Source organism: Capronia epimyces (assembly GCF_000585565.1).
Source record: "Capronia epimyces CBS 606.96 chromosome Unknown aczIQ-supercont1.1, whole genome shotgun sequence".
NCBI classification, from domain to species: domain Eukaryota; kingdom Fungi; phylum Ascomycota; class Eurotiomycetes; order Chaetothyriales; family Herpotrichiellaceae; genus Capronia; species Capronia epimyces.
Genome location: NW_006912904.1, coordinates 1,039,073 through 1,058,426, shown reverse-complemented (window position 1 = coordinate 1,058,426; position 19,354 = coordinate 1,039,073). Strand labels below are relative to the sequence as shown.

At 52.4% G+C, this 19,354-nt stretch overlaps 8 protein-coding genes across 8 annotated transcripts; 4 read left to right on the top strand and 4 right to left on the bottom strand.

Moving 5' to 3' along the window:
• Window positions 1–1,109: 1,109 nt before the first annotated feature.
• A1O3_00403 (uncharacterized protein) lies at window positions 1,110–3,121 on the top strand (the record flags this gene model as incomplete). The annotated part of the gene is made up of 2 exons (XM_007730553.1): window positions 1,110–1,505; window positions 1,589–3,121. 2 exons carry the CDS (start codon window positions 1,110–1,112, stop codon window positions 3,119–3,121), a joined length of 1,929 nt encoding a protein of 642 aa, XP_007728743.1.
• Window positions 3,122–3,582: 461 nt separating this feature from the next.
• A1O3_00402 (peptidyl-prolyl cis-trans isomerase A2) lies at window positions 3,583–4,243 on the bottom strand (the record flags this gene model as incomplete). Its single annotated transcript, XM_007730552.1, has 4 exons — window positions 3,583–3,757; window positions 3,814–3,920; window positions 3,978–4,140; window positions 4,200–4,243. 4 exons carry the CDS (start codon window positions 4,241–4,243, stop codon window positions 3,583–3,585), a joined length of 489 nt encoding a protein of 162 aa, XP_007728742.1.
• A 972-nt stretch (window positions 4,244–5,215) lies between these two features.
• A1O3_00401 (uncharacterized protein) lies at window positions 5,216–5,754 on the bottom strand (the record flags this gene model as incomplete). The annotated part of the gene is made up of 2 exons (XM_007730551.1): window positions 5,216–5,364; window positions 5,418–5,754. The coding sequence occupies 2 exons, from the start codon at window positions 5,752–5,754 to the stop codon at window positions 5,216–5,218; spliced, it is 486 nt and encodes a 161-aa protein (XP_007728741.1).
• Window positions 5,755–6,965: 1,211 nt separating this feature from the next.
• On the bottom strand, window positions 6,966–7,919 carry A1O3_00400 (alcohol dehydrogenase; the record flags this gene model as incomplete). Its single annotated transcript, XM_007730550.1, has 2 exons — window positions 6,966–7,796; window positions 7,857–7,919. 2 exons carry the CDS (start codon window positions 7,917–7,919, stop codon window positions 6,966–6,968), a joined length of 894 nt encoding a protein of 297 aa, XP_007728740.1.
• A 554-nt stretch (window positions 7,920–8,473) lies between these two features.
• Window positions 8,474–9,309, bottom strand: A1O3_00399 (uncharacterized protein; the record flags this gene model as incomplete). Its single annotated transcript, XM_007730549.1, has 2 exons — window positions 8,474–9,189; window positions 9,237–9,309. The coding sequence occupies 2 exons, from the start codon at window positions 9,307–9,309 to the stop codon at window positions 8,474–8,476; spliced, it is 789 nt and encodes a 262-aa protein (XP_007728739.1).
• Window positions 9,310–9,986: 677 nt separating this feature from the next.
• A1O3_00398 (uncharacterized protein) lies at window positions 9,987–12,323 on the top strand (the record flags this gene model as incomplete). Its single annotated transcript, XM_007730548.1, has 2 exons — window positions 9,987–9,999; window positions 10,057–12,323. The coding sequence occupies 2 exons, from the start codon at window positions 9,987–9,989 to the stop codon at window positions 12,321–12,323; spliced, it is 2,280 nt and encodes a 759-aa protein (XP_007728738.1).
• A 520-nt stretch (window positions 12,324–12,843) lies between these two features.
• On the top strand, window positions 12,844–15,252 carry A1O3_00397 (dolichyl-phosphate-mannose-protein mannosyltransferase; the record flags this gene model as incomplete). Its single annotated transcript, XM_007730547.1, has 4 exons — window positions 12,844–12,987; window positions 13,037–13,170; window positions 13,226–14,538; window positions 14,591–15,252. The coding sequence occupies 4 exons, from the start codon at window positions 12,844–12,846 to the stop codon at window positions 15,250–15,252; spliced, it is 2,253 nt and encodes a 750-aa protein (XP_007728737.1).
• A 1,390-nt stretch (window positions 15,253–16,642) lies between these two features.
• Window positions 16,643–19,268, top strand: A1O3_00396 (uncharacterized protein; the record flags this gene model as incomplete). Its single annotated transcript, XM_007730546.1, has 3 exons — window positions 16,643–17,411; window positions 17,449–17,724; window positions 17,773–19,268. The coding sequence occupies 3 exons, from the start codon at window positions 16,643–16,645 to the stop codon at window positions 19,266–19,268; spliced, it is 2,541 nt and encodes an 846-aa protein (XP_007728736.1).
• Window positions 19,269–19,354: the final 86 nt, after the last annotated feature.

Genomic DNA, 19,354 nt, shown 5'->3' with positions numbered 1-19,354 from the left:
TCCGTCTTCTCCCAGAAACGTGCCTTGTGTCTCCGAGGCTGTTGTCTGATAGGCCTTGGGATGGCGCAATCGCAGAAGCGGATTGCGTGCGACAAATGTCGAGCATGAGCGTGCATGCCGTGGGACCGCCGGGAACACATGTCGACATAATTATTATCAGTCATGGATTAAGAATTTCTGAAGACGCGTCCTCCCAAGACAATCACTTTGGTTTTGGTGTTGAAAAAGATGGAGAGTGAGCATATTTGATTATGTAGTTGTACATAAACTGGTCTGAAGCTCCACCAATAGTCCCGCCGAAGGTCTGAGCAAATAATTCTACAGCTTTATAGGGCGTAAAGACTCACTGATGTTCACCTTCTCATTGTATTTGGTCCCACAATGTCGGGATTGCAAATGGTAAAGGTACATACATACAGTACCATAACAATGTCGAGCTTGAGGATCAGTCTGCACTCATCCCCAGTGACTATCATCTATCATCCATCATCCGGTGCGAACCACCACCACCCATATATCCAGATGGTGCCATTTGCGGGGTTTGTGATCAATCGACCTCTTTTGTGGAGGGGCAAACATGGCCCGTCCTGCTTATATACCACAGAGCTCTCTCAAGGCGAAGACCTCGAAGGCGTAAGCAGCAGCTAGCATTGCGCAGCAAGCAAGCAAGGGGTTGGCCAGGGGTTTGGTCTGATTGAGAGTTGCGACATACGGCATGCGATGTCGAAAATAGTTCTCCGAGGCTGAAACGGGTCCCTAGGTAGTGGTCGAGAATCATCTTACCGCGAAACACTCGGGTACTTGTAAGAAACTAGTCCATAGGAACACGGTCAACTCACGACCAGAATACTTCTAGTAGTATTATGTGGAGTGAGTATGATCATGTCAGTTGGTGGGACAAAGACGTGCTCGACAGGAGGCTCTCTATGAGTGGTCAACTCCGGCGTAGTCATTCCGCCCTGATAAGACCACCGCAGCTCGAGAGCGGGAGCAGTATCCCAAGTGGATTATAAAGATACTTTCCGCTGCTGCGAGAACATTGGAGTCTGGCACAAGCGTGACACGGAAACTGTACTCTTCGTTCGGCTCTCGACAGACCAGACACGACAATGGGGAGCATTGACTCGACCAGCCAACAGAATGGGGCCACGGGCGCCCCATCGGAGGACAAAGCCCTTGGTGATCAATATCCATTGCTTCCAGAGAGGGCTAAAGAAACATCGGCGGATGTCAACGGCGCGCCAACGGACAACAAGCTGTCCAACGGCTCAGCCTCGCATGAGAATCTGATCCCAAAACTGTCAGACGCTCCAGCACCGCCGATCAAGTACCCAGACTCGCCGTGGAAGCCCAAACTGGAGCTGGAGGATCGAGGCATCGACGAGGTCAGAAGTCTGCGCGTGGTCGTCATCGGCGCCGGGTTGGCTGGAGTACTTGCCGGGATCCTATTACCAGCGAAGGTGCCCAAGATCGACTTGACCATCTATGAGAAAAATGCCGATGTGGTAAGTTGTCACGGCATCACTTCCCGCCGGCCCGCCGGCCCCCTTGATTCGACACAGACCTGACTTCTTTGGTTGCTTGCTAGGGTGGCACATGGCTGGAGAACGTCTACCCCGGCGTGAGGTGTGATATTCCCGCCAACGTCTATCAGTCCACGTTCGCCCCCCGAACTCAATGGACCGAGAGATTTGCCCAGGGTGCTGAGATCCTACAATATTGGCAAGATCGAGCTCGCGAATACGACGTGTATCGCTATGTGAAGTTCAATTCTTTCATCCAGACAGTGCAATGGAATGATATAGAAGCCAAGTGGATCATCACCGTCCAGAACACCCAGACAAAGGAGACCTTTGTGGACCGGGCAGACTTTGTCCTGACCGCGGTCGGTCGCTTCAATTACTGGAAGCTCCCAGACTATCCCGGACTCTCAGACTATAAGGGAGTCCTGAGGCACACATCAAACTGGGACCCGTCCTTTGACCCCAAGGGCAAGAACGTCGCTGTTATCGGCAACGGAGCGAGTGGGATCCAGGTCGTGCCGAATCTGCAGCGGGTTGTCAACCGTCTTGATCATTATGCCCGCAACAAAACCTGGATTGCGGGATCCTGGGCCGGAGATGAGAGGACTTTCGACCCACAATACTACTCAGCCGAAGAACTGGAATCTTTCAAAGATGATCAGACGTACTTGAAGTTCCGGAAAGAGCTGGAAGCGAAATACTGGAGACGGTTTGGGTCCACTTTCAGAGGCGCCCAGGAAAACGAAGCAATGCGTAAGTCTTTTATCGAGATCATGCGCAAGAGGCTGGCCAAGAAGCCGGAATTGTTGGACACCCTTGTGCCAGATTTCAGCCCGAACTGCAGACGGCTTACCCCCGGCCCTGGCTATCTGGAAGCCATCACGGAGGAGAACGTGGACTTTATTCAGACCCCGATCAAGCGGTTCACCGAAACGGGGATCGAGACTGTTGATGGGAAGCATCGCGAAGTGGACGCCATTTTCTGCGCCACTGGAGCCCACTTCGTACCACAATTCGATATCATCGCCCGCGGAACCAATCTCAGTGAAGCATGGAAGCCCGAGGGCCAGTATGGCTTCCAATATAGTTACCTCGGATTAGCCACCCCTGGCTTCCCGAATCTGCTCTTCATATCTGGGCCCAACGGCAGCGGTCCTTCAGGGACGGTCCCTCACGCCGTGGAAGTCCAACTCACCTATTATGCAAAGCTGTTGCGGAAAGTGTCGAGTCAAGGCATCAGGACCGTCGAGCCCTCCCGACAGGCGGCAGACGACTTCGTCGATTATTGTGACGCATTCTTCCCGAAGACTGTGTTGACGGATAATTGTAGCTCCTGGGCCAACGGGGGCAAAGCCGGTCATAGGATTTTCGGGGTGTGGCCTGGCAGTGCTGCCCACGTCACCATCGTCCGGAAAGAGCCCAGGTGGGAGGATTGGGAGTATACCTTCCTGTCCAAGAGTCAGAATAGATTTGCATACTTTGGAAATGGCTGGACGACGAAAGAGGCAGATCCGGAGTCGGATATTGCTTCCTACCTGAGAGTTCCCTCTGAAATCGACTTGAGGGAGCTTCATGAGAGATGGTGGGATTGGCCGTAGCTGTGGCAAGCATAGACAAATAGCTCGAAACGGCGTGGTGTCTTTGCAGAGGAGCTCTCGTTTTGTGTCTTTTCCTTATGGTCATTCCTCTCAACACATCGATTGCGGGCTGGATAGATGACAAATCCAGAGGGCAAGGGGTGTGCCTGGCAGCTTGGCCGGTCGTACGTCAAGCATCCGCCGCACTCCAGGCCAGGCAGAGGGAAGAGCACAACCACGAATGTAATTGGTACGCAAGGAGCGGTAGGCAGTGTATGGACGAGTGTTTGGATGACCATCGAAAGCCGTTGCCACGAACGAAGCGTGTGGACGATCTTTGGAGGAATTTGAAACTTTTGACAGCATTGACCACTTCGTGGAGATACATGCAGCAGGACCATCCTTTTGACTTTAGGTCAAGCTTTACTCGACCGGTCCTATATGTATGCCGTTGACTAGGCCTTTTTTCAAGCGAGGCATTTCTAGATGACACCGCTATCGGCGATCGCAACCTGTTTCTTCAAAGCCCCAGACTGACTGCCCAATTGCTCGATCTTCTTGACCAGGTCAGATCCCTCCACAACCTCTCCGAAGACGACGTGGGCACCATCCAACCAACTGGTAACGACGGTGGTGATGAAGAATTGGGAGCCGTTGCTGGAATATGGAGGATTAGACGGCATATCGACCGGGAGCAGAAGGGTTCAACGTACGTGTTCCTGCCAGCATTGGCCATGCTCAACAGGAAGGGTTTTGAGTGCTTGATCTGGAAATTCTCATCGGCAAATTTTTCGCCGTAGATTGACTTGCCACCGGTGCCCTGGTTGACCCTGCGTATCAGCAAACGATTCGCTTAGTCTTGGAATGATCAACTGACATTTCCTTTCGTGAAGTCGCCACCTTGCAACATGAAGTTGGGGATGACTCGGTGGAACTTGCTACCCTTGTAGCCAAAGCCATGTTGGCCGGTCGAGAGCTCGCGGAAGTTCTTAGCGGTTTTGGGGACTACATCATCGTAGAGCTTGAAAACGATGCGTCCACTTTCTTGCGGTTAGAAAAGGCAGCCACTGAGGTGGATGAAAGGAGAATGAGAACATACGCAGGCTGGCCATCGATTGTGATATCGAAGAAAGGGTTAGACATTTTTGCGGGACGAGCTGAGAACAGTTGTGTGGATGAAACGAGATGAAGGAGCAAAGGAGGGCAGGTGAACGGAGAGGACAAACGGCCAGGATTAATTGACGCGGGGCATGTTTTATAGCTCGAGTGAGAAGGAACGGTGACGAATATTACCCTGGACGCACATTACGTGAACAGAGAGGCCCACATTATTCAGGCCAGTCACCCTGGTGACGCCAAGCAGGACGCGGAGAAATATTTCCAGGGTGCCTGAGGTGATAGAGTACCTTGGGATACTTACAGATAGCGCAGCCATATTTCCATCAGCACCCCTACATCCAACGCGTATCGCTGTCCAAGACACGCCACTCTTCTTTCTGCCCTCCCCAAGGATTCCCTCGATGACACAGTCACAGAACTGCCTGAACCAAGAGAGCGGAAGCTTGAAAGGTTGCTCCCAGACCAATCCTTCGTCCCGGCGGTCGGCAAAAGTTAAGAGAGGCGAGCTACTCCAGACAGTGATACACGCGGATGGGGAGACTTCCCAGCCTTGGGGAGTTAGGAATCTTCAACAACAGCGTCCAAATCACCATTAGTGGGGTGGGCGGCAAGATCTGGTCTCCTGTGGATCTGGAGAAAGAGAGAGCCCTGTTTGAAGATTCTCGTGATGCTAGATATGATCACCTAGTATTGGTACAAGATATTATGTTGATACCCCATGAGACTCCCCCAACTGTCCAGTTGATGCGTTTTGGAGTAATGCAATGCAATGCTATGCCAGCGCCTGATATGAAACCCAACAACCACGCAATGCCATCCCATGCGATTAAACCGATCCAAAGTTATGCAGAAACAATATGCCGCCTCGGTTTCAGACAGCGACGGGCAAGAGCTGGACTTTAGAGCACGAACTCGGCAGAGGTCCGTCTGAGTAGCCGTCCAATTGGAACAACTGTGGTACGCCATGCCACCAGTCACAAGCTGCACGATCATCAATTAGCCCAACGCAATATCAAGATGAAAGTGGTCATCCTCACCAAGCCAACCGCCGATGCTCTGATTGTACTGAAGACCAGACGAATTGAAAAAGAATCCTTGGCCGGCAGTTGCCCCCTCGGCAATACTGATCGTGACAGGGCCCCATTCTGGCGATAAAGAGTCAGTGAAGTCCGTCATCTTCAACCAGTTCAGATCTTACGTTGGTAGGTCCCGTAGCCGATGGCCAACGGCCATGGGCCAATCTCGTTGTTCTCATAGGTGAACAGTTGCTGCGACCCATTCAGGTAGCCCTCCCACGCCCAAGACTTGTTGGATGAAAGAGCGGCATCTCCTAGACCAGCACCGGTATGATAGGAGTAGAGCCATAAGTCGGTCTTGTTGGTGCCGCTGTCTTTGTGCTGGCCATTAACCACTTTCGTCTGTAGGTAGTAACTCGCAGGGGGGTCAATTGTCTGTCGAGCCTCAAGAACAGGCACTGCTGTAGCTAAAGTGAGGATCGAAAGAAGGGTAGTGGCGAGCATGGCTGAGAAATGCATGATGGTGGATGGTAGAGCTGCAGTGTATGCACTTCGGGACGAGCTTCTGCCTGCTGGTTCTGAATGAGTGAAGCTTGTTGAGCAATGCTTTCAAACTGACAAAGACGAGAGAGGCTTTGCGAGGGGGAAGGTCAGCTTTAAATGATTTTCTCCTTCGTGTTCCGGGAATAGCAGTGGAATATGTAGCTACCCGACACACCGACCCGACACGAGATTGAGGGCGATCCTACCTGTTGGGAGTTAGCAGATGTTGGCATCGTACCTGAACCCCTCAAAAGCCTCAAAGAGGTCATAGGCAGGGTCATGCGGAAGGCAGGCAGTGGACACCGAGGCATTGTCTGTGGAGGCGGCATACACCTATTATTGCAGCATCCAGCGGGCGCCAGACAATAGTGAGGTAAGCGTGTATCGAGAAGCTGCTGAATCACTACTATGTTACTTATTATGGTCATAGACATGCCGGATAGCCATGGAGGAGAATGAACCGGGTGGATATCTGACTGATAGTCTGGGTCATTTGACGGCGGATATACGTACTAGAATGGTGGCGACAACCTCACAGCTCTAAGTAGTAGCCCCAAGCGGCCTCTTCCTCTTAGCGAAACGACCTAGGCCAATGGGAGAAAGCTCTTGACAGGAGCAAGATGTCGGGGATTCCTGCCAACGGCGAGTAGAATGGTCTCCTACGAGACATGCGTAACCCTGACAGTCTTGGGCGCATGCTTTGCATTGTGCTACAGTACCTACAGTAGGCACCTAGGTACTAGGTAAGGTAGGTGCTCCGTATATATGAACCCAATAGATCTAGTGCCAAAGGCTGACATCCAGAAAAGAACAGAGGCGGCATCCCGGGTCCCAAGTCAGGTCCAGCTCTCTCCATCTCCATCGCTACATCATGATCGACGATAGCTCCCACAGCTCCCAAGTGGTGTGACGACGTGTGGCGGCATCAGGTTCTTCCAGTACCGTAAATTGTGGGGTTCTCAAAGAGGTGCACGGATGTACTTGAGGCTGAGCTCCCGAAAATGACCCAGTGGAGTCGGCGAGAGATCTCAGGTACTGCTATTAATAAAACATACATAGGAATGTAGCACAGTCCAACTGCTTATGGCGAAGGTATACTTCAGAAGCGCATGTTGTGCGCTGTGTGGGCGATGGAACTACTCCCGTGCGACTATGTATATCTCGCTATGGATATGTCTCTTCTACATTCACGACCGATCATCCGCACCAAAGACATCATTCCAGAATGCCCGGTAATGATGAGTGTTGCCCACCTGTGATATCTCCTCCACCTCCTTCGGAGTCAGCTTAAAGGTGAAGACTCTCAGATAATCGCTCAGCCGTTGCTCGCTCGAGCTGGTGGTTATAGGCAGAACATCCTGGTCAATGCTCCATCTGAGGAGGATCTCGCCCGGACTGACTGCATATTTCTTGGCCAGGGAGTCCAGGATTCCATCGATCGGGCCCCCTTTGGCGCGAATAAGTGGCGTCAAGGGAGCGTACGCCGCGACCCGGATATCCTTGTTTTTATGGTATGCAAGCAGATCTCCGTGTTGTAGGTAAGGATGGAATTCGATCTGGTTGATCGCAGGGCGCACTTTGGCGGTCTCGAGGATGGCGTCTAGATGGGGTTTCAAGAAGTTGCTGACCCCGATGCTTTTCGCCTTACCCGCAGCTGCTATCTGTTCCAATTGCGCCCACTTCTCCTGTAGCGCCTTCTTGTCTCCTTTGGCAAAGAACGGAGAATGTATCAGATAGAGGTCGACATAGTCCAGTCCCAGTTTCTTCAAACTCTTGTCAATGGCTGCAGGAATATCCTCGATGTTGACAATCACTTTGGTCGTCACAAACAACTGTTCCCGCGGAACTTGGCTCTGCTTAATGGCGTCGCCCAGTTCCTCTTCGGTGTTGTACACCTCGGCGCCATCGAGGTGTCTGTAACCGACTTTGAGGGCGACCTTAGTGGCTTCGATTAACTTTTGATCTTTGGGCGCATTGCTGTCCGATTTGTACCAAGCTGTCCCGAGTCCATAGCCGATCTGATCAGAATTGAGTCAATGACCCTTCACCATGTAATTCAAGATTATGTTTGGACGTACCAGCGGTATCTTGTTGCCATCAGGTAAGGTGAGGTCGGGAACGGAGATGTCAAGTTTGGCCATCGTGGAAAGCGTGTGGGCGTAGAATCGATGATTTCGGCGACAGTGGACGGAGGAGAGATATTGAAAGTAAGGGCGGGTACAACAACGAAATATATACAGCGAAGTCTGGGACATGTACTTGAGACAGCTCACGGTGTCACGCAAGCGAGGAGAAGCTGTGCGCAATCGAGCATCGATATGGCCAAGTCTGCCTGAGCCGCGGGGTAAGTCTTTTGTTGTAGCCGATGGTCTCCGCAATCGGACTGAACCGCGTTGTGTTAGAGCAAATCGTTTCCTGTGCTCCTCCCCAACAAACAGCGAGGCCAAGTATAGGTAGGTAGCTACTGTATGCCAGTAGGCCTGCCCATGTCAAAGAGCGGCCAAAGATCTCCGCGAACCCCATGTAGATTGAGTTCGACATTGGCACTGTCTCGTCTGGCTCGATAGGCGTCTCGACGCGCTCGGAAGACGAACTCCAATGGTCTCACTATCGCAGCTTCGTCCAGTGTCTGGCTGGTTCGATTGCCAGAAGGGTTTCAGTGTGTTTTCAGTGTCAGGATCGACAAACCTCCACCTCAGCAGCATCCCCTGCCTTGTCCATTCTTGACTGCATCGTTCATCGTAAGATTGACAGTTTTGGGAGCCTTCCCTTTTTCTCGTCCAGCGCCAGTACCATATCCTTTGACTCCGCTTCTTCGGTCGGTGAGATCGTATTTGCCCGCCTCAATGTTCTGGTATATTCTTTCGGCCACCTCGAGGAATGCTTGCTCGACCCCTTCACCGCTTTTAGCACTTGTCTCGACATATTTGACCACGTTCTCTCTTCGACACCAGTCCTCCGCCTCCTCTTTGCTAACCGCACGTTTGGTCCCGCCCTCTACGTCGGTGCTTTGCGCAGCCAGGTCGGATTTATTACCCACCAGAATGACAACAATCCCTTCCTCGGCAATCTGCCTGAGGTCATTAAGCCAGCCTGTTGCTGACTCAAAGCTGCTCCTGCGCGTGATGTCAAATACTAACAGAGCACCGGATGCGCCCCTGAAGTAACTCCGTGTAATGCTCTTATATGTTTCTTGCCCTGCAGTATCCCATAAGGATAGCTTCATCTTTTTCTGTTCCGCGGAATTTGTATGTCTGGCCTCGCCATTGGGCGCACCGATCCCCAACGACGCATTTGCCGGAGGGCCAACAGGCACTATTCTCGAACCGAATTCGACGCCGATGGTGACATCGTGAGAGGCGGAGAATCTTCCCTCGCAGAGGCGGATGGTCAAACTAGACTTTCCTGTCGCTTTATGGTGTCAGATGGTTTCCAGCTGAGATCAAGGAGTCACTAACCCGAATCCCCTATGCATACAAGTTTCGCAATATAGTTCCAAGGGGGCGTGGGAACAGGGGTGATATTGGGCATGAGCGGCGGTGTGGCCCTAATTAGCTACCTAGGTAAGGTATGTTGGGTTTGATGTAGAATCATAAAATGGTTCAAGAGCACGGCGAGTGGGTGCGTTTTAGGAATCGAAGATGGCAAGGTCTGGTGACAACAATGGTTAACTAGGAGTGCGATGACGCTGGCCTGTGAACAAAATTGCATGCATGTGCGCAACTAACGGTCAATTTAGTGCCTGAAGTCGATATCTCCTGTGTCCTGTCACTTCTCCCGGTGGTAGAGGCTTCCCAAAGACTTATTTTGTACAGTTGTAGACAGTTGCGTCAGGCAGCACGCTATAGGAGTCTGGTGGCCAGTGCAGTGGTCGTCATTGTGCAACGGGATGTGTCAGCTGCAAGTTGCGGTAATAGTAGTAGTTGAGCGCAGCCGTGCTGTCGCCTTGGCCAGTCATTGTCTGTTTCCGACCGACAACTCACTGCATCGCCCGTCCTGTGTCAAAGGCCGACTCGGTTCCATGTTGCCGGCCTACCAACTTGCCATCAGGACATCTGCATGAGCTATCCTACTTTGACCCTGCTCTCAGCTGGAATACCTACTGAATTCTGCAAGCCAGATCGACTTCCAACCGCCACCATCACCTTATCAGGCCCCGGTCTACACTGGACTGTTAGCTCGTGTGGTCACTTCTGCCTGCGGGCAGTATGTTCTCTGAATGTTCGTTGTCGAAAAAACCAAATATAAAGTTCAGAGACAATACTGACATTCTAATAGACGCATCTAGGTTCCTTGCACAGTCCCAGTCACGTATCAGCTTCGCGCCAGCGGAAGAGCGTCGATCTGGGGATGGCCAGGGTCGACGACACAACCCAACATGGAGAACGTCGACTACATCTAGGACACTGGCTCCCCGTGCCCCAAACCCCTATCAACCGACATCCTCACAATTGTCCGCATTTCCGTTCGCGTCTCGTCTGAATTCTCAACAAGCCCCTCTTTTCTACAGTGCAACAGATGAGTTTCGGGAAGAGAACGATGAGGAGGAACATGAGCGAGAGATTGCCGATTATTACGCACTCCAGCGTTCACGGCGACAGTTAGGGGCCAGTGACTTAAGGGCCTCATCCGACGCTGGAGATGGTTCTGGATCTAGCTTCAACGGAGCAACCAGCCAAGGAGGCGATTCACATGACCGGTCTACTGGAAGAGGTGGTGGTATTAGAAGCTCCTGGCACGGAAACGCTCCAACTACTCGACGCAGAGAACCTGGACTAGCGGATCTAGCTGAGTCAACGGAGTCGCAGTTAAGAGATGGGGACCCAACATTGTCCAGAAACCAGATGGTCGACATAGGTTTAGAAGACACCCTGAGGACCGAAGAGGACGACGACCCTCCTGAAGATCTGATGGAAAACCCCCCTTCAATCCAACATCTGCGCAAGCCGATTCGATTGACAAAAAACGAGTATGACTCAGAAGGGTCGGAGAATGAGAGCATTCAAGGACGACTGCTTACACATTCACGGAATGCTTCGGGCGGAGATGAATCAATTCCTGACAGCATACAACCTGCCATTCATCAGCCAAGACATGATCCTTTCTGGGGCCAAGTCTACTTCCTTGCGCTTGCAGCCATGTGTACCACATGGTTCCTCGTCTTCCTTCACACGCAATCGCCTAGCACCAATCAACCTCTCGGCGACACTATCTACACAGCACTGCACGGATCCTTTTACCTTTTAGCGACTTATACCCTTGTAGCGACTTTTGTTTCCTTATTTTGGCTCGCGGCCCTCCGGTCATATGTTCGATACCTGGTCTACGGCTTCTTGGTTGCAGTACCGGTTATCCTTTACGCGTTCTCCCTCTATCCCCTGATTGCGAGCTACAAGGGCTCGTGGCATGGCTCAAGTATCCAGGATGTATTAATGAGGTGGAGTTCACTGATTCCTGCCGCGCTGGCAACCCTATGGATCCTAGCTGTTCTCCGTGGAAGGATGGCCATGCAGAGAGCCATTTCAATCCTGGAATTTGCGACTAGGATATTGGCCGCGAACCCAACGTTAGTGTTGGTTGGCTTTTCCACCCTGGGATTCATTATCAGTTTCACCTGGGTGTGGCTGTCTATGTTCACCAGAGTCTTCCTCAGCGGACACCCCTCAACTCGGTCGACCATCAGCAAATTCGTCATTGACACCTCCACGTGGTGGTTAGGAGTGTATTTCATCCTGGTGTATCTCTGGACGATCGCCCTTGCCTTTGGGATGCAACGGACAATCACCTCAGCCACTGTATCGCAATGGTATTTCCATCGTCTAGCCGTGCCAGCCCCGACCCCTCAAGCCATCGTCAAAGCCGCCCTCTACCACTCTGCAACGACGCTTTTTGGCACGATTGCGTTGTTCACCGGTTTGAGCCTCTTGGTCAGACTACCTTTGCTGGTATTTCCTCGACGACTCACAACGCTCCTTGGAGTTGCGATGTATTCATTTATTCCGAGTCCAATCGTTGTGCTCATCAATCCACTCACACTTACTTATGCCGCCATTCATTCTCAGCCTTTAAGCATCAGTGCAAGAGGACTCTCTCAGATGCAATTCCTCGCGCCAAACGACGCCACCACGGCCCTCCATCCACATACATTCTCCCAACGCCGGAGGAGTGATGGGTGGACTGGTGATTCTGCGCCCCTTTTGCCGTATCGACTAGCCAAGCTTGTGCTCCATGCAACTCGGTTCATCATGTCACTAGCTTTGGGGTTCGGTGGATGGGTCACAACTGCTAGATCTTTGAGACTTGAAGGCGCGGGGATGCGAGGCAGCCTTTACGCTTACATAGTTGGCCTGATGGCCGGAGCCATTGGTTGGGGCATCCTCGGAGCGATGGAGGGCGTCCTTGCGTGCGTTGTCGATGCGGTGGTTGTATGCTGGGGCACCGAAGTCGGTAGCACTGGCACTGGAGAGGTCCGATATTGTAGAGAGGCAGGAAATCTGTTTGGCGACAACGAAGACAGAGCCGGAGGACGCGTCAGTTTAGCTTGACGTGGAAGACTGGGATGCTAGCGCGTCGAGCATCCTCGAATAAATGATTCAAGATGTTGGATGACAGCAGTGGTGTTGAAGCTAGATTCGGTCCATCGCGTACGTTGTGTGCGATTGCACAGGAACAAATGCGGCGGTTCTTCACGTGCCTCCTTTTTCCTTCCGCCGGATGGAGCCCCAAACCCCCTTTCAACTCCAACCGCGCCAAGTGGTCGACATCGTAGACACGTTGTTCTTTGGCTGCGCATCCACCACTCTTCACCTTTCATAAATCCTCCTTGCAGTCAGTCTGGCTAGGAGATTGCCTCTGTCTTTCTTTCTCTTCTTTTCTTCGATGACAACCTCTTTGCTTAATTCTTGACCATTGCCTCGCGATTCTGCACACGCGAAGGCACGTTTTCTGTGTTGGCCCCCAATACTATCAATATTTCGGTTACACGGTTGGCATTCTCGGCCACCTCACCCTTTCCTCTTCATTTCGCCACACTCTCTTTCGCTCTGCACTGTTTCTCTTCACACCATGGCCAGTACCACCGGAGGCTATACCACCGGCGCCGGCCGCGACGAAACTGAACTGCGCCGGAGAAATGTGACTAGCTATGAAAATGCCAATGGACAACACATCTACCAGGTGGAAGCGGAGGACACCAAGAAGCTTCAGAAGGTGAGTATACCATTTCTTGGGACGATCAATACTCTAACGCCAAAGCTAGTCTCAGACCGGTATCCTCCAATTCCTCGATGAGTGGGAGTGGGTGATTGCCCCGATCATCTTCACAGCCTTTGCCCTGTTCACGAGGCTGTGGAGGATAGGATTGTCTCCCATCGTGACTTGGGACGAAGCACAGTAAGCCATGGCATCCTGCACATTCGATATCTCCAGTGCTAACTCGAACGCCCAGTTTCGGCAAGTTTGGGTCCCACTACCTCAAACGGGAATTCTACTTCGATGTTCATCCTCCCCTGGGAAAGATGCTAGTAGGCTTATCGGGCTATCTAGCTGGCTACAACGGGTCATTTGAGTTCAAGTCTGGCGAGACATACCCTGAGGGAGTGGACTACACCTTTATGCGAATCTTCAACGCCATGTTTGGAGCCGTCACCATTCCCCTGGCTTACTATACCGCGAGAGAACTGAACTTCAAACGTCCCGCTGTGTGGCTGGTCACTCTCATGGTTCTGTGCGAAAACTCCTACGCAACGATCTCACGATTCATTCTGCTGGACTCCATGCTGCTCTGCTTTACCTTTACTACTGTCCTCTGCTGGGCACGATTCCACCGACTGCAGCACAAGAGCTTCTCCATCGAGTGGTTTTTCTGGCTTATCTTGACCGGGTTAAGCATCGGATGTGTCTGCAGCGTAAAATGGGTCGGCCTTTTTGCGACCGCTTTGGTTGGGCTCTACACGGCAGAGGATCTGTGGAACAAGTTTGGTGATCTCAAGTTGCCTAAGACTGAACTGGCTGCCCATGTTGTTGCGCGAGTGGTAGGGCTGATCGTCATTCCACTGCTTGTGTACATGTTCTCGTTCTACCTCCATTTCCTCATCCTCGAGAACTCCGGCCCTGGCGATGCCCAAATGTCCTCGCTCTTCCAGGCGAACCTCCGTGGCACTGAGGTCGGCAAGGATTCGCCTTTGGAAATCGCCCTAGGCTCTAGAGTCACCATCAAAAACATGGGCTATGGCGGGGGTCTGCTTCACTCCCACATCCAGTCATACCCTGAAGGCAGTGGGCAACAGCAAGTCACTTGCTACCACCACAAAGATGCCAACAATGATTGGTTCTTTTGGCCCAACCGAAGCCAACCCGAGTTTGATCCAGAAAGCCCGCTGAGCTTCGTCTCGGACAAACAAGTCATTCGTCTTATCCATGCTCAAACCGGCCGAAACCTCCATTCGCATACCGTTGCAGCGCCAGTCACAAAGGCCGATTGGGAAGTGTCTTGCTACGGCAATACTACCGTCGGAGACGAGAAGGATCATTGGCAGGTTGAGGTGGTTAGCGATGCCGCCTCGTCTGACCGTTCCCGAATCCGCACTCTGACAACAGCCTTCAGGCTGCGACACGCCGACATGGGCTGCTACCTACGAGCTGGAACTGTCAATCTCCCTCAATGGGGTTTCAAGCAGATTGAAGTGACTTGCACCAAGGCCAACAATCCTCGGGATGTCTACACTCACTGGAACGTGGAATCTCATGTTAATGACCGACGTAAGTCCAGCTACGCTTTCCTAATTCTCCCCTGAGCTAACACGCCTTGCAGTGCCCCCTGCCGACACGAAGAATTTCCGGTCACCCTTCTTGAAAGATTTCATCCATCTCAACGTTGCAATGATGACTTCCAACAATGCCCTGGTCCCCGATCCCGATAAACAAGACGACCTGGCATCACACTTTTGGCAATGGCCCATCCTGCATGTAGGCCTTAGAATGTGCTCTTGGGACGATAATATCACCAAATATTTCTTACTTGGAAATCCGATGGTGTATTGGGGCTCGACCGCGTCACTGGGCGTCGCAGGACTCATTGTCCTGTGGTATCTGATCCGATGGCAAAGAGGATACAACGAGCTGAGCCCGGGCGACATCGACCAAATCCACTATTCTGGCATCTATCCAGTGATTGGCTGGTTCTTCCACTACTTGCCCTTTGTGATCATGGGGCGAGTCACTTACGTCCACCATTACTATCCAGCTCTCTACTTTGCGATCTTGGTGGCAGGATTTTGCGTCGACTGGACCACGCAGCGACTAAACAAGAAGGTACGATGGAGCGTTTATTTAGTCCTGTATGCTGTGACCATCGGGCTGTTTGTATTATTCAGCCCGATCGTTTTCGGCATGCAAGGAAGCAATCGCCAATACGCATACCTTAGATGGTTCGACCGATGGAGGATCTCGGACGCTCACATGGGCGAGGAGTAAAACTGGCGTCACCAAAGCCCCAAAGAAAAGAAAAGAAAACTAATGTCATATGAAACGGCAGAAAGGGAAACCAGAAGAGAACATGGAAAGAAGTAAGGGGCATGGAAAGGGAACCTTTCAGGGCCATTTGTAAAACACAGTTTATGATAGTCGTTGTCATCCCAAGATATAGAATGTATCAGGGGAGTTGATCGGATCAACCGTGGCACGGTGAGCAGCAAAGAGACAGCTACCTCGTCCAGGTCCCGTTGCAAACGTCAATCACGTCCGAAGAGCCAGTGGAGAAGAAAGACCGAAAAAAATTTAATAACTCAATAATAGACAAGAATCTCGCATGCTGGGTATGTTTTACAAGCCTCCCTAGTCCATTCGACTAGTCAACTCACGAAGACTCAGAGGAAATATCCCTCAATGGCAATGTGTTTGGGCGGAACCAACAGCTCGATCGGCCCGAGCAACACGGGTTGCATACTAGCTTCATAGAGCCGTCCATTGTATTCGTAGACGATACTATACAGTTCCTGCACGCGACATGGTGGAAAAGGTTCAAACTCACCGCGATGCTGCAAAGGAGCGGGCGGAAGCGCGTACCATTGGCGCAGTCTGTCGTCTATGGTGGGGTTCTTCTGGAAAGCACGGGGGCCATAGAGAATGCCATCAGAGATGGAATGAGGCTTTTCGAGGCCACTATTTTATCACAAGAGTCACAAGTCGCAGCGAGCGTAGAAGACGCCGACGAGGCTGGCTGCCAAGCCGCCCAGAAGTCCGTAGTGGCTAGTGCACTTCAGGGTTAGCGGACGGCAGCAGCAGCTGGTGGCAGCAGCGGGCGAGTCTGCTTGCACTTGCACCGCCCACAGTAGTAGCACGCACTGGCAGTCCCTATCCCTATCTCCATCGCAGTCCCAGTATTTATTAGTACTCCGTGACTCTGGAGTCAGTACTCCGTACTACAGAGTACTCTGTATGGAGTACGGATCCTGACTCAACCCAACTCTTGTCGCTGCCCGCTGTTTCGCGCCATCCCACGATCCAACGATTCAACGAGCTCTGGAGGGGTCCGTGCCCTCGAGCCAAGTGCAGCGAACCTCCCCGCCTATTACTGTTGGGTACTACTTACCACTACTAGTACTTGGTACATTGCAAGCTGCCATCACGGAGTCGCTTCTTCTTTTCATGGTGCAATCCCTTCAACTTCCACACCTCGACTACCGCCCTCCCTTGATTGCCGTTGCCGTACACCGTTCCACTTGCTAGGCGTGGTTCGCAATTCAACATCCTGCCCTCATTGCGCCAACATGTCCTCATAGCCGGGCTGCCTCGTCACTCCCTCCCACCGGCCCGCTGATCTCGTCTACCCTGTCTCCTCCACCCTCTGGGACGGTTATTCGGTATGGATTCTCGTGGCGCATTCGCTGCCGACAACGCGGCCAGTGACTATCACGATGACTCCAACTTCGAGACTGCGGTAGATGGTAGGATTGAAATGGCTCAGGAAGAGATCGATGCGATTATCAGGAACAAGAGAAAGGTCAGAGATCCAAAGGCCTGCTACGCTTGTCACCGGCGCAAGGTCAAATGTGACCGTAACCTACCCTGCGATTCATGTGTCAAACGAGACCACCCGGAGCTATGTTCATATGAACGCCCTACGAAAAAGCGCCGCATTGCTCTCGCCAGCGGCCTGAACCACCCTGAGGGCGGTGTGTCCGACAATCATGACCCTCTGCTGCAAAGCGGCCAATATGTCACGGTAGCGCGTGAACAGTGGGAAATCATGAATCGGGAACTGCAGCGTCTACGTGGCGCCACCAAAACAGAGTCGGTCTCTCCTGCGGCAATTCAACCAGATATCGACGATGCCAATCTACCAGGCACACATAGTCGATCCGACGACGCTGAGAGAGAAGGGATCCACGCCCCCAGTAACCAGATGGGTATGATGCATCTGGGTTCGAGGTCGGTTCTTGCATACATGATGGGTCTAGGAAGAAGCCAATCTGCTCAAGATACTGCCCGGTCTCTCCTGGAGGAGAACATCCTCCCTCAGTTGGGCTTGGACAATGAGAGCGCCACCTACCCATTCGTCGATCTATGGAGCACTGCCTCAAGCATGCAAGATGTCAGCGGCCTCTGTAAAGCCATTCCTGACGACGATCTTTGTAAAGAGCAAGTCGCCCTTGGCCCGACGAAGACAAGCTGCCTTATTAACACTGCACAGGTTTTTCGTCGCTTACCGAGACGTCGCCTGTACCATGTACCCCGTAGTGCCTGACACGGCCAGTTTCGAGGATACCCTGATCTTCATGCTCTCCAACCGGGCTCGAGCCTTGCGCGACAATCTCGAACTCGACCCCAACAAGCCGTACGGCGTTTCCTTGCCCTGGCTGTCTCTGGTGTTTGCGGTGTTTGCGTCTGGATCTCAGTCATCGGCGAGACCCGCAAAAGAGAGAGAGCTTACGTCGCAGGTCTACGGTGAGTACAAGTGCAAGCGCTGGGGAAACACTGGCTGACGTGGAACAGTGTGCTGCTCCTATCAAGCACTTCGAATGTCCAACTTCCTGACCCATCCATGCCTGGAGACAATCGAGGCCTCGTTGATCATTGGAAATGTCCTCTCCTACAACATGAATCCTGGGGTCGCCTACATCTTCCTCGGCATGACACTCCGGATGGCATTCTCGATCGGATTGCAGATCAATTCTAATCATTTCACGGAGGCTGAACAGTGGACGCGTCGCCGGATCTGGTGGGCACTCGCCTGGCAGGATTCTCACTTTGCTGTGAGCTACGATCGGCCAACATCCAGTGTTTTGTGTATTCCGGACATCCCATATGGAAAGTTCAGCTCGCCAGGAGACCGGAGCTATGCAGAAACCATGTTTGGCATCATTCGACTGACTCAGGAAATTGTGCGAGAACGTCTTCTCCATCCTCGCTCTTACCTGACATGGGAGAGAATCCGGAAATACACCCAAGAAATATCCGACATCGTTTCGCAAGGCGCGGTCCACCTTCGAGAACGCAGTCAGTGCCACAGTATGACCCAGCATCTTGAACGACTGGCGTTAAAACTTCACTGCTCCTATCTCTCCAGTGAGTTATGTCGTCCAGCGTTGAAGGAACCGCCCCCGTCGACTTCGGAGGGAGCCAACCTCTCCAACTTGACCCCGACTCAGTCGCCCCCTGGAGGCCGTCGAAAGGCTTTACAGACCTCGACCCAGTCCCCTGGCTCGACTGCGCTCGACACAACCACTCGAGCGCAATTCCGGCGGCAGTGTGTCGAAAATCTGGAGGCAGCCGTTGCATCATACGTCGAATTGCATGCAACAAACAGATTTGCCTCACGATCATGGATCGCTATTCAACGCGCCATCTCGGCCGCTTTTCTCCTGGGTACTCTACCGGAGACCGGGCACGATCCACAGCGGCTATCCTTGCTTCGTGATCTTGAACAAGTCATCGCCCAACGGACATCGGAAGATCCTTCTTTTGATTTGCAATCACAGGACGGTCCAATGCACCGAGCTGTATTAGGTTCTGAACCGCCACTCGCTGATTCGCCTCATTGGGCTCGGAGCATGGCAAAGTCGCTCAACGCGCTAGGCAAGTTGAACGCAGCTCTTGCCGGGCCCAAATCCAAGCCGAACCCGAATCCGAACGCGAAATATCAGAGTTTATTCGCGTCGAATACGAATGGACAAAGCAACTCAGGAAGTGTGTACACGGGAATTCCGGCGACCACAAGCCCGACACAGACACAGGCACAACTCAGCTCACGTTCCCAGTATCCCACCTTGTCCACCCTCAAGCAGGAGCCGTTCTCGCCAGCCCTAGGCACAAGTGGGATTCTTGGCACCGGTGCAGGCATCAATTCGGGGGTCGGGATGGGTCCAATCACTCCCGACAGTACTGGATCTTCGGGCGATTGGAACTATGGCAACATACACGAGCGGGCGGCGGAGTATGTTCAGGCGCCGCTCTGGGGGGATAGCAATCTGGGTGGATTTGCGATTTAGGCAAGCAATCTGGGACAGGCGAATTGTTTAAATGCAGATCCAGGATGGCCAGAACTGGAGTCATTATACCCATTTGACAGTTCCTT